Genomic DNA, 15,075 nt, shown 5'->3' with positions numbered 1-15,075 from the left:
TGCGTTTTGGACATGTTTACATTGCATTTTTGTATCCCTTCCACTTATTTTTTTCTATTTTCTTTGTATTCAATGTAGTTAGGGACATGTGCGTTTTAGTACATTCAAGGACGTTTCAATGTGTTCCAGTACAGTTCTGTGCAGAAACAATGCAGCATGGTCAACTTTGTTTACAGCACCTGCAATGCATTGAAAATGCAAGCGCTGATGTGAACTATGACATTGACAACCATATAACCTTCTTTCTGTGCGTTTGTGATGCTGAAAAAGCAACTGAAACACATGTAGTGTGAACTGGCCCTAAAGGTTATTAGAGGTCAGGGAACAGGACTGACCAGGAATTGTGAATTCAATCAGACTAGTGGTGAGATACAATCAGCAATTGTATAATAATGTGAGATCTGAGCTGTAGCTGATAGAAAATGAGACACATTCACTTGATCAGTAAATAGATAGTTAAAGAGTGGGGCGGTGATCCATAGATTTGCATATGGGACAGGTGATGATGGGGTGGGGGAGGGGGTCAAGTTGTATAAGGAGACAGATTTAAAAGAGAAAAAAGTTACAATGAAATATACACGGCATGAAACTTGCACATGACCTAATTGGCAGAAGAACAGTACGCAAGTAACATTCATCCACTTTCTAGTCATTAGGCAAAATCATAATTGATTGATCAATATTCCTGCCACAACCCAGAAAATTGATCTCCATTTTTTTGGGATGTTGCCAAGACTGGGATTAGAACCCATGACCCAAGTGCTGTAAGTTCTGAGCTCTAACCACTAAACCACTGTGGGAGACACAGTTTGAGCTATAATGTAGAATAGTTACATTGTTTAAAAATGATAAAGCGAGCGCTGGTCACTGATATAGACTAGTAAAATGGTATTACACAAGATAAATATAACCACGAACAGTAGTGCATGAACTCGTGAAAGGTCATCCACCCCTGTGACAGTGTACTACACTATTGAGCACCTTTCTGGCTCCTGTGGCTGAGCTAATTCCTCCCCAGGACCATTTGGGCACCCACCCTGATGGATGGATGGATGGAGCTGGATGACTAACCCATAGCTGCCAGCATACCGCTGCACCCCCAGATGTGCGATGTGTATAACCCATGCACATTAATACTTTTGTTCTGGTGAGTGTAGACCAGTCCCAAGGGTGGTTTACCTTTCACGAGTTCATGCACTACTGTCCGTCACGGAGAGACCACACGTGCCATTCATAGGCACTCTCTGAGTTGGTACTCTCACACGAAGGACATTCCATTATTCAGGAATGATTCTATGAACTTATTTTAGCACGATTTACCAGTTTACATCATTATTGCAATTCTTTGCACTTTTTGGTTTTTACATGCGTTAATTATTGATCACATGCATTTATAGCGCTGCACTTGTCTTTAACATACAATAGTTATGTGATTAAAGAGAATGAAGATATATAACTATATTGGGAAATTAGAAGTATATAAATTATTTGAGATATAAGTGTGAAAAATTTGAAAATAAAATGTATGACATTCATTAGTAAATGCAATACTTTCCTGATCATTTTGGAGAAACAGCCAAAAAAATAGCAAAAGAGAATTTTCAGAATGTAATAGTACAGCTGTATTAGAATTTTCTATCAGAAAAACGCCAATGTTAATAAAGCCCGCGCTTGTGCGCCATCTAGCGAATATATCCGGTATTGCACCTAAAAATGTGCCAGACGGGATACCACATTCACTAATGGCAAAGTAGTCAGTAGACGCTCGTTAATGAGCTTGCTAGACGCTGGTCAGACGACTGATTGATTGACCGGAGTCTGCCTGAATGGTCAGTCTCTGCTATTACACTCACATCTTAGTGAATCAGGGCCTTTACGTCCGGCCCATGTAGATAAACATCCAGACGGGAGCGCTGCAGAAGTGGATTGATGTTTCTAAACGTCACCCCGCATTCATTGCCTGTGCATGCTCCCTGATCACTGTACTCTGTGTGAGGTCCCGATCATGTGATCACTGTTTGGCCAATCAGGGATCACATGAATAGTAGTAAACAAGATGTCATTTCCTGACATCATTGCTTACTACTAGTGAAATCTGTGAATGATTACAGAGGTCACATGATACAGCTCGCACAGTATTTCTCAATGGCTGCAAGAATTTATGAAGAAAGATTATTTATTTGCAAAATTTTATAAGAAAAACACTTTTTTTCAAAATTTTTGGACTTTTTCATTTACATAGCAAAAAAAAATAAAAATCCCAGTGGTGAATAAATACCACCACAATAAAGTTTTATCTGTCTCAAAAAAATGCTAAAAAATATGGGTACAGTGTTGCATGACCACGCAATTGTCATTCAAAGTGTGATAGCACTGAAAGCTGAAAATTGGCCTGGACAGGAAGGAAGTGAAAGTGTCTGGACTGGAAGTGGTTAAGAGATACAACAAGCTGGTAGCCATGTTAAAATTAAGGAGCCATACACTACATTATAACAAGTTCAACTGCTGACTCGCTAGACCACTACATATCCTACTAGAGAATACACCTAAAATATTTTACTTGAATATAGATGTGTAATGTGGTCATGAGTCCTCATGGGTCAATGCGTTTTTCTTATTCTGCTTCCTCAGGACACATGAGAATTCAGCAGTGATGACTAAACATACAAAAAAGAAATAGAAAGAAAAAAAAAAACACAAATTATAGATATATAATACACATAATCATATGTACTCAAATTTACACTGTATCCCTGTATCTTTTAGTCATATTCTTTTAGCAAAGTTTGTCAAGTCTAGTGCTGACCATACTGGTGGAAGATTCAGGCTTACACTGAAACCAGAACATGTTAGTGCAGTTATCAGAACAACCTAATACAGACAGAGCAAATCTACAGTGCTACAATTATCATACAGTCATGCCAACAGCATGGCATTGTTAGTTTTTTGGATCTGCTGAGAATGTGTACAGCCAGCAGCTCCGAGGTGTCCATATGTTAAAGAGTTTTCCCAATTTTTTAACATTTAAAGTCCAATTTAAAATTAAGTTTTTATCAACATGCATCAAACCAAAAAGGGGTTTATTTATAAATGTTTTTGTGCAGTCCAGGATAATGATCTGTTATCTGTCAGTGTCAGGCGTGACTGGCCGGCAAGATGGAAGAGGTCTTGCACCGAGGCTTGGAAAGCACAGTGGAGCGCAGCGTGTCCGTGATGACGTCACCAGGTGTCGTGCGACGCATTTCCTGAGCATGCGCTGTGAGATGGCAGTCCTAGCGCACTCCTTTGTCAAGCTGATGGTATTGGAATGGTTTTGTCTGTAAAGAGTGGAGACCAATGGCTGGAAACTTCAGGCTAGGCACAGTTCTTGGTGAAAGAGAAATCAAGTTGTCCATATCACAAGACAGAGTCCGCATGGGGATCGCAAGATAGAGTCCGCATGGAGATCACAAGACAGAGTCCGCATGGGGATCACAAGACAGAGTCCGCATGAGGATCACAAGGCAGAGTCCGCATCGGGGTCACAAGCCAAGATCAGTAATAAGCAGCAATAGAGTGATCACAGAGCAGCTGGCAGGACTATGTTAGCACTCACTGGTCGCCACTCTTTACAGACAAAACCTTCCAATACCATCAGCTTGCTAAAGGAGTGCGCTAGGACTGCCATCTCACAGCGTATGCTCAGGAAACGCATTGCATGATGCCCTGTGACATCATCACGCACATGCTGTGCTCCACGGTGCGTTCCAAGCCTCAGTGCCAGACCTCTTCCATCTTGCTGGCCGCTCATACCTGACACTGACAGATGACAGATCATCATCCTGGACTGCACACTATGCCATTCACCATGGCAAAAACCCCATTGATGGATATTGAAGTGCCTTTTTAATCTACCCTCCTGGAAGTTGCTGTCTTTCATGTGCTATAAATCATGTTTCTTACAGTTTACACTTAGAGGCACCTTTCTTTTCTTATATAGCACTAAACTTAGATATTCTTTGTACTAATTGTCAACTTTTATGTACATTCACCTCATCCTGCACTGGGAGCAGCAGCAATAGATCCAAAGAGCTTTGTGCCAAAAGACAGCAGCAACCAAGCTGCTCTTCAGTCCACTGTCTGCTCTAAATATCGAGCTTCTCACTATTCATATTGTTGCTCTGGGCTACAGTACTTCATTGCCCTTAGCAGATAGTACGGTGTTATTAAAATGAACCCAAAGTGAGATCTCATACTTCTGCAATTTGTCAACAATTGACAGCGCTGGAATATAACTAATGCTCTTGCAAAGGCGGCTTGTTAACTATCATCCTCTAACTTTTAAAATCCTTGTAAAAAGAGAATGATAAACTTTCATATTATCTCTCTGGAAAATCCAAGCCTATAAAATGCCATTTTATTGAAATTCAATTGATACTCACTTTATCTTTTCAGTTAATTTAATGCAACCATATGATTAAGAGACTGGATTTGCCATTTGTAAGAGAACTGCATAACCCCAAGTGTATGTCCCATGCTTGGTTCTATAAAGCTGCAATAAAGAAGTCTTTGCTTTAATATAATAATGTACACAGCAGGTGGGAAGCTGTTAGTTATAATAATGGCTTACATGGGGGGAAAATTACATCCCAGTACAGATAGGTGATACTTTAGAAAAATTGTCATGTGCTTAGCAATTGAGTCACTTTTCTGCTTTGTTTGCAGGACTGGAAATATTACAAGCTCGGCCCTGCCTACTGTTCGCCTCCTAAGAAAGTTGGGGTTAACATTTCAAGGTACTACATGCTTTAAATAAGTTGTGCATAATGTCATATTATTTTTTTTCCACTTAACTATTAAGCTATTTCCACTTAACTGGAATCCTGAATTTAGGAAAAAGTACAATGCAGGAAAATTCAAGCAGCTAGCATAAAGTTTACCACAAGTAAAAATGTGTAATTGCTGCAATTTTAAATTCAACTTTAGCTTCAATTTTCAGTTTGCTCCATAAATCAGAAAGCCAAGCTCAGATATTTGGCTTACTGTGTTCATAAAATGATTTTCAAAGATAACTCCGGGCAACACACAAAATCCAGTTAAAAATATGCATTGTCAATAACTGCTTATATGTTCTGACATTTTTCTCTGGGTGCACCTTTTTGGAAAAAGTTCCATATATCTTTGATTTTGTAACAGCAAGTAGAGTTTTTGGAGACATGGAGGCAGTGTGTTTTCCATATAACAAAATAGCTTAAACGTACATTCTAGCCAAAACTGAAAATTAGGCCTTGAAACATATTGGCCTTGATTCACTAAGATGTGAGTGTATTAGCAGAGACTGACCATTCAGGCAGACTCCGGTCAATCAATCAGTCGTCTGACCAGCGTCTAGCAAGCTTATTAACGAGCGTCTACTTTGCCATTAGTGAATGTGGTATCCTGTCTGGCACATTTTTAGGTGCAATACCGGATATATTTGCTAGATGGCGCACAAGCACAGGCTTTATTAACATTGGCGTTTTTCTGATAGCAAAAGAGAATTTTTAGAATGTAATAAAGAGTACAGCTGTATTAGAATTTTCTATTTTTTTTTTTTGCTGTTTCTCTAAAATGATCAGGAAAGTAATGCATTTACTAATGAATGTCATACATTCTATTTTCAAATGTTAAACATTTTCACACTTATATCTCAAATAATTTATATACTTCTAATTTCCCAATATAGTTATATATCTTCATTCTCTTTAATCACATAACTATTCTATGTTAAAGACAAGTGCAGCGCTATAAATGCATGTGATCAATAATGAACGCATGTAAAAACCAAAAAGTGCAAAGAATTGCAATAATGATGTAAACTGGTAAATCGTGCTAAAATAAGTTCATATAATCATTCCTGAATAATGGAATGTCCTTCGTGTGAGAGTACCAACTCAGAGAGTGCCTATGAATGGCACGTGTGGTCTCTCCGTGACGGACAGTAGTGCATGAACTCGTGAAAGGTAAACCACCCTTGGGACTGGTCTACACTCACCAGAACAAAAGTATTAATGTGCATGGGTTATACACATCGCACATCTGGGGGTGCAGCGGTATGCTGGCAGCTATGGGTTAGTCATCCAGCTCCATCCATCCATCCATCCATCCATCAGGGTGGGTGCCCAAATGGTCCTGGGGAGGAATTAGCTCAGCCACAGGAGCCAGAAAGGTGCTCAATAGTGTAGTACACTGTCACAGGGGTGGATGACCTTTCACGAGTTCATGCACTACTGTTCGTGGTTATATTTATCTTGTGTAATACCATTTTACTAGTCTATATCATTTGACCAGCGCTCGCCTTATCATTTTTAAACAATGTAACTATTCTACATTATAACTCAAACTGTGTTTCCCACAGTGGTTTAGTGGTTAGAGCTCAGAACTTACAGCACTTGGGTCATGGGTTCTAATCCCAGTCTTGGCAACATCCCAAAAAAATGGAGATCAATTTTCTGGGTTGTGGCAGGAATATTGATCAATCAATTATGATTTTGCCTAATGACTAGAAAGTGGATGAATGTTACTTGCGTACTGTTCTTCTGCCAATTAGGTCATGTGCAAGTTTCATGCCGTGTATATTTCATTGTAACTTTTTTCTCTTTTAAATCTGTCTCCTTATACAACTTGACCCCCTCCCCCACCCCATCATCACCTGTCCCATATGCAAATCTATGGATCACCGCCCCACTCTTTAACTATCTATTTACTGATCAAGTGAATGTGTCTCATTTTCTATCAGCTACAGCTCAGATCTCACATTATTATACAATTGCTGATTGTATCTCACCACTAGTCTGATTGAATTCACAATTCCTGGTCAGTCCTGTTCCCTGACCTCTAATAACCTTTAGGGCCAGTTCACACTACATGTGTTTCAGTTGCTTTTTCAGCATCACAAACGCACAGAAAGAAGGTTATATGGTTGTCAATGTCATAGTTCACATCAGCGCTTGCATTTTCAATGCATTGCAGGTGCTGTAAACAAAGTTGACCACGCTGCATTGTTTCTGCACAGAACTGTACTGGAACACATTGAAACGTCCTTGAATGTACTAAAACGCACATGTCTCTAACTACATTGAATACAAAGAAAATAGAAAAAAATAAGTGGAAGGGATACAAAAATGCAATGTAAACATGTCCAAAACGCATCCAAAATGTACTGGAACACACTAAACATGCATGCCAAAAGGGCATGAAAAAAACCCATCAGGAACACATCTAGACTGTTTCTATAGTGTGAACCAGCCCTTAGGACTTGTTCACACCATTGGTGGTGCAGAAACGCATGCAAGAACACACATTTTCCAGCACAGCAAAGAAATGCAATGCCCTATGTAGATGTGCGCAGGTACCATGATGAAAACGTTGTTGCACCTACACACGTCTATTAAAAACAGCCCCATTCACAGCCACAAATACGCATGGCAACACACTACTGTGCGGTTAGGTGCGACACACTTGGAAAATAACATAAAAATAAGCCAACATGGCTAAAACATATCTTGAAAATATGGGGACTCTGATATCCGGCGACAGTCCGTTCACGAACGAGAAGCAATTCTGCACCCTAAAACCAACATAGAGGAAAGGGATGGTCAAATTGCTGTGCTGCTTCCAAACCACCTCTGGCATGCCAGGGTCATTATGCAGGTCCTCGATGCCAGTTCTTGCCTGCGGCCACAAAATATCCACTGGCCACAAGTGAAGGTGAGTGGAGGACGTGAAGGTGGATTTCTACCAGCTTCAACCGCAAGCAGTACCACTCCTGAAAAATGAGAGCAAATAATCATTGACACGTCATCATGACAGTCAATTCGCAGTGCAGGCTATCTAGAGTGTCTTTCTTTTTTAACCATTTCAAGAGTTCAAGGAAACATTCTTGGAGCATCTACTGTGTTTGGAAAGGCCAAAGGTCCCCCCCTCCCCCAGGCACACTAATGCTTATGCAGGCCATAGACGGGGAGAAAAACAGCCGATTTTTCTTTTAAAAAATGAAAAATCGGTTGTTCAAGCGGCCGACATTACCAGCAATGGTAAAAAAAAAATCGGCCGATTTTCATCCCGTCTACAGCCGGCAAAAAGTGTCCCTGCAGAGAGCTCCGCTATTTCTTTGACAGTTCTTTGACATTTATAGCGGTTGCAACAATGTATTTGTATCCATTTCGGATACAGATGTTTTTAGTCGGAAACAAATAGATACAATGTTGCAACCGCTGTAAATGTCAAGGAACTGTCAAAGAAATAGCGGAGCTCTCTGCAGGGACACTTTTTGCCATACTGGAATTCCTCTCATTTTTCATCCTTCTTCTTCCTCTTCTTTTTCATCATCATCCTCTTCTTCTTCATCATCATCCTCTTCTTCATCATCCTCTTCTTCTTCATCATCATCATCATCCTCTTCTTCTTCATCATCATCCTCTTCTTCATCATCTTCTTCTTCATCATCATCCTCTTCTTCCTCTTCATCATCATCCTCTTCTTCATCATCTTCTTCTTCATCATCATCATCATCCTCTTCTTCTTCATCATCATCATCCTCTTCTTCATCATCATCCTCTTCTTCTTCTTCATCATCATCCTCTTCTTCTTCATCATCATCATCCTCTTCATCATCCTCATCTTCTTCTTCTTCATCATCTTCATCATCATCATCCTCTTCTTCTTCTTCATCATCATCCTCTTCTTCCTCTTCATCATCTTCTTCATCATCATCATCATCCTCTTCTTCATCATCTTCATCATCATCATCCTCTTCTTCTTTTTCTTCTTTTTGTCTTCCTCTTGCAGGTCACTGCTCATGTGCAGATTTTTTATCAGTAAAAAAATCGGCCGATTTGCCCATCATTGCCGCGAAAATCGGCCGATCGGCAAATTCGGTCGTTTTTTTCCAACTTTACCGAAAAAAAAAAGGGTATGCACATGGGTGTGAATAGGCATGCCATCCAATTTGGCAAATCGCAATACGCTTTGTGTACCAATATTGGTGTGTTGGTAACTTCACCTAGAAAGCCGCAGCAGGTGGCATGAAGGGGTTGCGGTTGTGATGCGGTGCAGCGCTTGCACAGAAAACACTGCAAATTTCACATCGCATCTGTGTGACACCAGAATGTGCCAATATGTGGCTTGACAAAGCACAGTGGTCACTGCAGATTATTTTCAATCCATGTTTTTTTACACTTTTCATTCACTGGTTTAACTCAGGTGATCATTAATCACAATTATCTCCGGAGATCACATGCAGCCCCTCAACCATCTACACATATCTCTGGAAATCTATACAGATCTCCTTGAAAAAATGTCTCCTCTCTTCTTCGGAAAACAATTGTCCTCCACCTCATAAACAGGGGGACAGAGAAGACTTCTCCTTGATAACTAAAATCAGATGAATTATCTGTGCTTAATAAACATACACCAATACTGCAAATGCATTGTGCTGTCCAAGGCATTGCACACTAACGCATTGCACACTAGAAATGTCAAATGCGTTAGTGTGTACAGTGCATGAGTGTAAAATGCTTTAGTGCACACTGCAGTGTACAACGCATTGCACACTGTAATACACTGTACAATGTAATACCGTGTACACCCACACATTGTAGACTGTAATGCACTGTACTCTGTCATGCAGGCTGGAGCTACGCATTGCATACTGTGATACGCTGTCCACTGTCATGCAGAATCCAGCAACGCATTGCACACTGTAATACCATGTACACCAATACATTGTAGAATGTAATGCATTATACGCAGTATACATGTCCAGATATTCAAAGATTAGCCATGAAGGCCTAGCTGGTTACCTATTTGGCGACCGCAGATAGCCGAATAACGCTACACTGCATCCAGGCAGCTCTGGGAGGGTGTCATATGACATCCTGGCAGAACGCGCTTTCTGTGATTGCTGTGTCCTAAGGACACAGCTGATCACGTGTTGTGGTAAAGACCAATCACAGCGGCTTTTTACCATGTGATCAGCCATGTCCAATGACACGCTGATCACCGGGAAATGCATTTGCCGGGTCTTGGCTGCACTTTCATCACGCTGTCAGAATGTGTGGAAAGTACTGCCGAGAACCAGCAGTTATCAAAGCAGGGGTCGGCCCCGATGATCAGTGCCCACCAGTGCCACCCAACAGTTCCGCCCACCTGTGGCCAGCAGTGCCGCCTCATCAACGCACATCAGTGTTGCTAAATTACCAGTTTACCAAATGTTATAATATAAACAGACTTTTATTCATTATGAGCTATTTTGTGGTTTATCGAGCAAAAAGTAAAACTCACAGCAGCAAGTCAATACCACCCAAAGAAAGCTCTATTTGTCTGAAAAAACTGATACAAATTTAAGATGGGTACAATGTGGCATGACCGCACAATTGTCATTCAAAGTGTAACAGTGCAGAAAGATGAAAATTGGCCAGGACAGGAAGGGGGTATGAGTACCCAGTAGGCAAGTGGTTAATATCATTGACCCATCAATACCCAGGAGCTAATGTACAGATAAGTAGCATGTGCACCAAGTGAGATTCTGCTAGGCCCCACCCACAAAATTACAATTACTTGTCCCTCACATGTTATAAACATATTTGCAATGGCCACAGTTACTTTACATATAAGGATCATCTCCTCATTTGAGAACTGTGCTCTCGCCATGTCCAAATGCCAATAAAGTTATCAAAATTTTCAACCAACACAAAACCTCCAACCACTTCTCATCCACTTACACTCCCCACAACCACTTCCGGGTGCGCGCGCACCAGATGACGGACTTCCAGGAGGATAGCTGCTCATGCGCCATGGGGGACACCTGTTTGGCGTTTATTTGTGCACGATCGCTCATTTCTATGCACGATCGCTCATTTCTATGCACGGCTATGATAGCTTTCGCGAATGTGTGTTTCTTAGTGATTTTTTTCTTTTTAAACCTTGGCTAATATATATTTGTTGCCAAAGGCCAAAAATCAACATACAGTGGGGACTATTTCATTACTGTAAATCAAATTGTAGAAAACCTGTAGCTGGCTGCACAGTGAATGTGACATATTCATTAGTACATAATATTGTGGTGCAAGCAGGTTTTATATTTTTTTGTTTGGTTTTGAAAAAGCCAGTTTGCACCCACTTGCATATTCACGCTCTTACAAGCTACATTTGAGCAGATTATATAAGTATACAAAGTAACTATTAAGGTTGTTCATATATTGAACATAAAATAAACACAAAAACATCAGTCAAACATTTATTGATCAAATATATCTTCATTTATTTGGTCAGCAGGAACAAGTAGGTACAGTCAATATCTTGGTGAGTCACAAAAATAGGATTGATGTGGCAAAAATAAAACACTCCTGCTCATAAGAGCTTACAATCTAAAGATACTTCTAATGAACTGTGTGTGCTCAGGTTATAGCAGGAAACAAAGGGGAAGATGAATCAAGTAACATTTTCGTGCACATAAGGTTTACTTACACAATCATTTAGTATAAAGATCCATTCACAAAAAAAGTCTACACATCAAAATATAAAGAAAACAAGACATATGTGAAAAACCCTCCCACCTCTACAAATCCCCTACACATACATTTGTCAGCAGGTTTGTAAGAAAAATGCATTTGAGTCTAAATAAGCAAGCAAAATTAAAACAAGAGCAGATTTTAAACAAAACGATTGACATGTGTGAGGCTTTCAATGCAAAGAGAAAAAACACAATCATTGTGCAATAACACACAAACACACTTTACAAGGCCAAAAATACGCAAACATTTCCAGCCCACTTCCAAACACAGCCTGAGTGGTGTCTGGGGCAATTCAGCACAAAATCTCTTCCTCCCCCAAACCACTACAAGCAAGGACTTAGTCACAAACCACCCGGCCTAGTAACAGGCCAAATCACTCCCTACTGCACATCTTTATATAAGCTAGGTTGTATTTGGAGCACGCCAAACAAGGCCCCACACCCAATGAAGCCACACCCACCACTGACCTTAGTTTGGTCAGTGAAAGTGTTTTCACCTGATGAATCCGCTTCCTACCTGCATTAACCCTTGGTATACAGGCCCCACAAATCAGAAAGATATATACAGTGAAATGTACGTGTGCAGCATACAACAGAACATTGAGCAGGGATGTGAAAGGGAACCCCAATTGGAACCTTTATTGCTACTATGGTCACAATTCCCTCCAGATTCTCGCATGAGTTAAGACAGTCACATGACCACATCTTGTATGCAATACTGAAAATGACAAATCGATTTGACTAGTATGGTGAATTTCCCATCAATTGGTAAAACACTCCAGAAATCAAACATCACCAAACATTACAGTCTGGGCAAAGCTGATTTACAAATCATGCAACTTACAGTAAAGTTGACCATTTCAATGCAATTTTCAAGACATCTGACACAGATCTCTATGCAAATTGCCACTAAAGTAGTACATGTACTACTATAGAAATCAGTGTTTGAAACGCACCCATGTGGTCACTCTAATAGCAGACAATAGGGTGCGACTTTGCAGACGATTTACAACTTGCATGTTGTGCAAATCACATGCCAAGTCCCACTCAATGAGCACGCTATTGGAGCGTTCATATTGTTGTGGTTCAAACTTGGTAGGAGCCGCAAGTAATAATAGAGTAATGAATACACTACTTTTCATGCAATTTGCTGAGAGATCGATATCGAATGTCTTGCAAATTGCACTTGAAATCACCATGTACCCCGACTTTGAAATCATGCAACTTCTATGCAAGTCACATGATGTGACTGTGGTGTCAATAACACCACTTAGAAATCTGCTTTAATGTGACCGGGTAGCCCCCAGTAACATTGTTTGCGATTGCCATGCAATTGGCATGACAGGCGACTTGCAAATCGTAGACCAAGTCGCACCCTATTGGCCACTGTAGGCTCTGTTCACATCCAATTGGATTGTGAACTCGTGCAACTTCACTGTAAGTTGGACAATTGCCGCATCGGATTAGATGTGACAGTGGTGTTGGCCCCCAGTAACATTGGGTGCAATTTGCCATGCAAAGAGCAAGCTGCTGGCCATGCCAATCACATGACAAGTCACATCCAGGGTGTGCAATTTCAGGTGCGATTTGTGCATTGACATCGTACCTGATATTGGATATAATGAATGTGAGTGTATTAACATACACCATTTGTTGCAGCGAGAGTTCAAAGGTATTTGAGAATTGTGGCCATTTATTAGCAATTTAACATCTAGACTCAAATAGAAATCGCAATGCTACACACAATTGAAAACACAACTAGTTTGTAATTCTCTAGAAAACACAGTAAAATTGGCAACTTAAAGAGTAATTTTCAATTGCATATAGTGTGAGCGAAGCAGGAAAATGAACAAAGGAAATAAATCTTTGAAGGCGTGCGGTACCTGCCTGCTGGGATAAGGGTCTGCTATGCATTTGGGGGAAAAATGCACGCCAGGATTTGTGACAAGTTTGATGTGTGGATTCACCAACCAAGTCTTTTCTCTCTCGTTCACTCTTCTGAATGTCTCTCTTTATCACTCTTCAGTATGTATCTCTTGCTCACTCTTCTTTGTCTCACTGGCTCGCTCTTCTCTCTCGCTCACTCTTCTGAATGTCTCTCTTTATCACTCTTCATATGTATCTCTCGCTCACTCTTCTTCGTCTCACTCTTCTCTCTCTCTGTCAGCTCTTTGCTTGCCAAATCCTTCACAAAAGTGGGTGGAGTGTAAACCATCATTATCAAATCTATTAGTGATTCAGGCCCTTATCTTATCCCATTGTATGACATTCACATAAGGTGCAGCTTTGAAGGTGTTTCAACAGACAAGGCCTCATTCTAATTCACATTTTAGGGATCATTTAGACAGAAAGCAAAGATGTTGCCAGAATATGTATGTGAAGACAGCCACACACGGAGATCATACTACTACCTCGCCGGGGTTGGGATTCAAACCGACAACCCTAGAGTTATGAGGAGGCAGTAGTGCTAACCACTAATCCACGGAGCTACATTGCTAACCCAGCCTGTATTTCTGTGCTGTGAATCAATCCTAGGTCCCTGGGCATGGTCAGTATAACTACCAGATATCTCCAATGTGACACAAATGTTGTGCTATGTTGCCAATTCAGATGTATGTTGGTTCTATGTATCCCAATACAAAGGATTGCAATACTAATACAGGCGTACCTCGGTTTACCAACGCCTCAGGGAACGTCATATTTGGGGTACAAACGTCAAACCATTTCAGTTAATTGGTCTGTTTACAAATGTTTGAATAATTTGGTATGGGCATGTGGCCTGGTATGGTTCAGGAGAGGGGGAGGCGCTCGCTCGTCGTCCCCCCCCTTTCCTGACCTGCCGGGCTGCATGCTCGGATAAGTATGTGTTATGGATTTAGGGGGGTACCCCATGCTGTTTTTTATTTAATTTCAGCGTGGAGTTACCCCTTAACATCCATACGAGACCCGAAGGGCTTAGTATGGATGGGAGGGGGGACCCCACGCCAGTTATTTAAAGAACTGTTTATAAATCACTGCAATACTTTGACATTCAACTGTCAGTGGGGAAATCCGCCGACAGCTGAAACATGAGCGCTGCATTGGTTTTCATTACTAAAATGCTGCATGAGTTGATAACATAACTCATGCGGGATTGTAGGAGCGACAGCCATGAGTTAATGTTTCAACTGTCAGCGGGGTTCCCCACTGACAGCTGAATGTAAAATAATTCCCTTTATTGCATAAATAATAAAAAAAAAAGCGTGGGGTCCCCCCTCCCATCTGTACCAAGCCCTTCGGATCTGGTATGAATATTAAGGGGGAACTCCACGCTGGAATTAAAAAAAAAAACAGCGTGGGTCCCCCTCAATATCCATACCAGACCCTTATCCGAGCATGCAGCCCGGCAGGTCAGGAAAGGGGGGGGACGAGCGAGCGCCCCCCCCCTCCTGAACCATACCAGGCAACATGCCCTCAACATTGGGGGGGTGCTTTGGGGCAGGGGGGCTCCCCCCCCCAAAGCACCTTGTCCCCATGTTGATGAGGACAAGGGCCTCTTCCCC

The 15,075-nt window shown here is 41.1% G+C and overlaps 1 protein-coding gene across 1 annotated transcript in view; it reads left to right on the top strand.

The window, feature by feature from the left end:
• Positions 1-15,075, top strand: part of LOC149471212 (uncharacterized) — a 140,708-nt gene that overhangs the window by 92,434 nt on the left and 33,199 nt on the right. The window contains exon 8 of the mRNA XM_089694238.1: positions 4,705-4,775. Within this exon, the coding sequence (XP_089550364.1) occupies positions 4,705-4,775 (71 nt within the window). The remainder of the gene's footprint in view (positions 1-4,704; positions 4,776-15,075) is intronic.

This window comes from Staurois parvus, unplaced genomic scaffold (genome assembly GCF_062004578.1).
Source record: "Staurois parvus isolate SC_StPar_1 unplaced genomic scaffold, SC_StPar_1.0 ptg000025l, whole genome shotgun sequence".
Lineage (NCBI taxonomy): Eukaryota > Metazoa > Chordata > Amphibia > Anura > Ranidae > Staurois > Staurois parvus.
The sequence above is the reverse complement of the archived record's forward strand: the minus strand, read 5'-3'. Positions and strand labels throughout refer to the sequence as shown.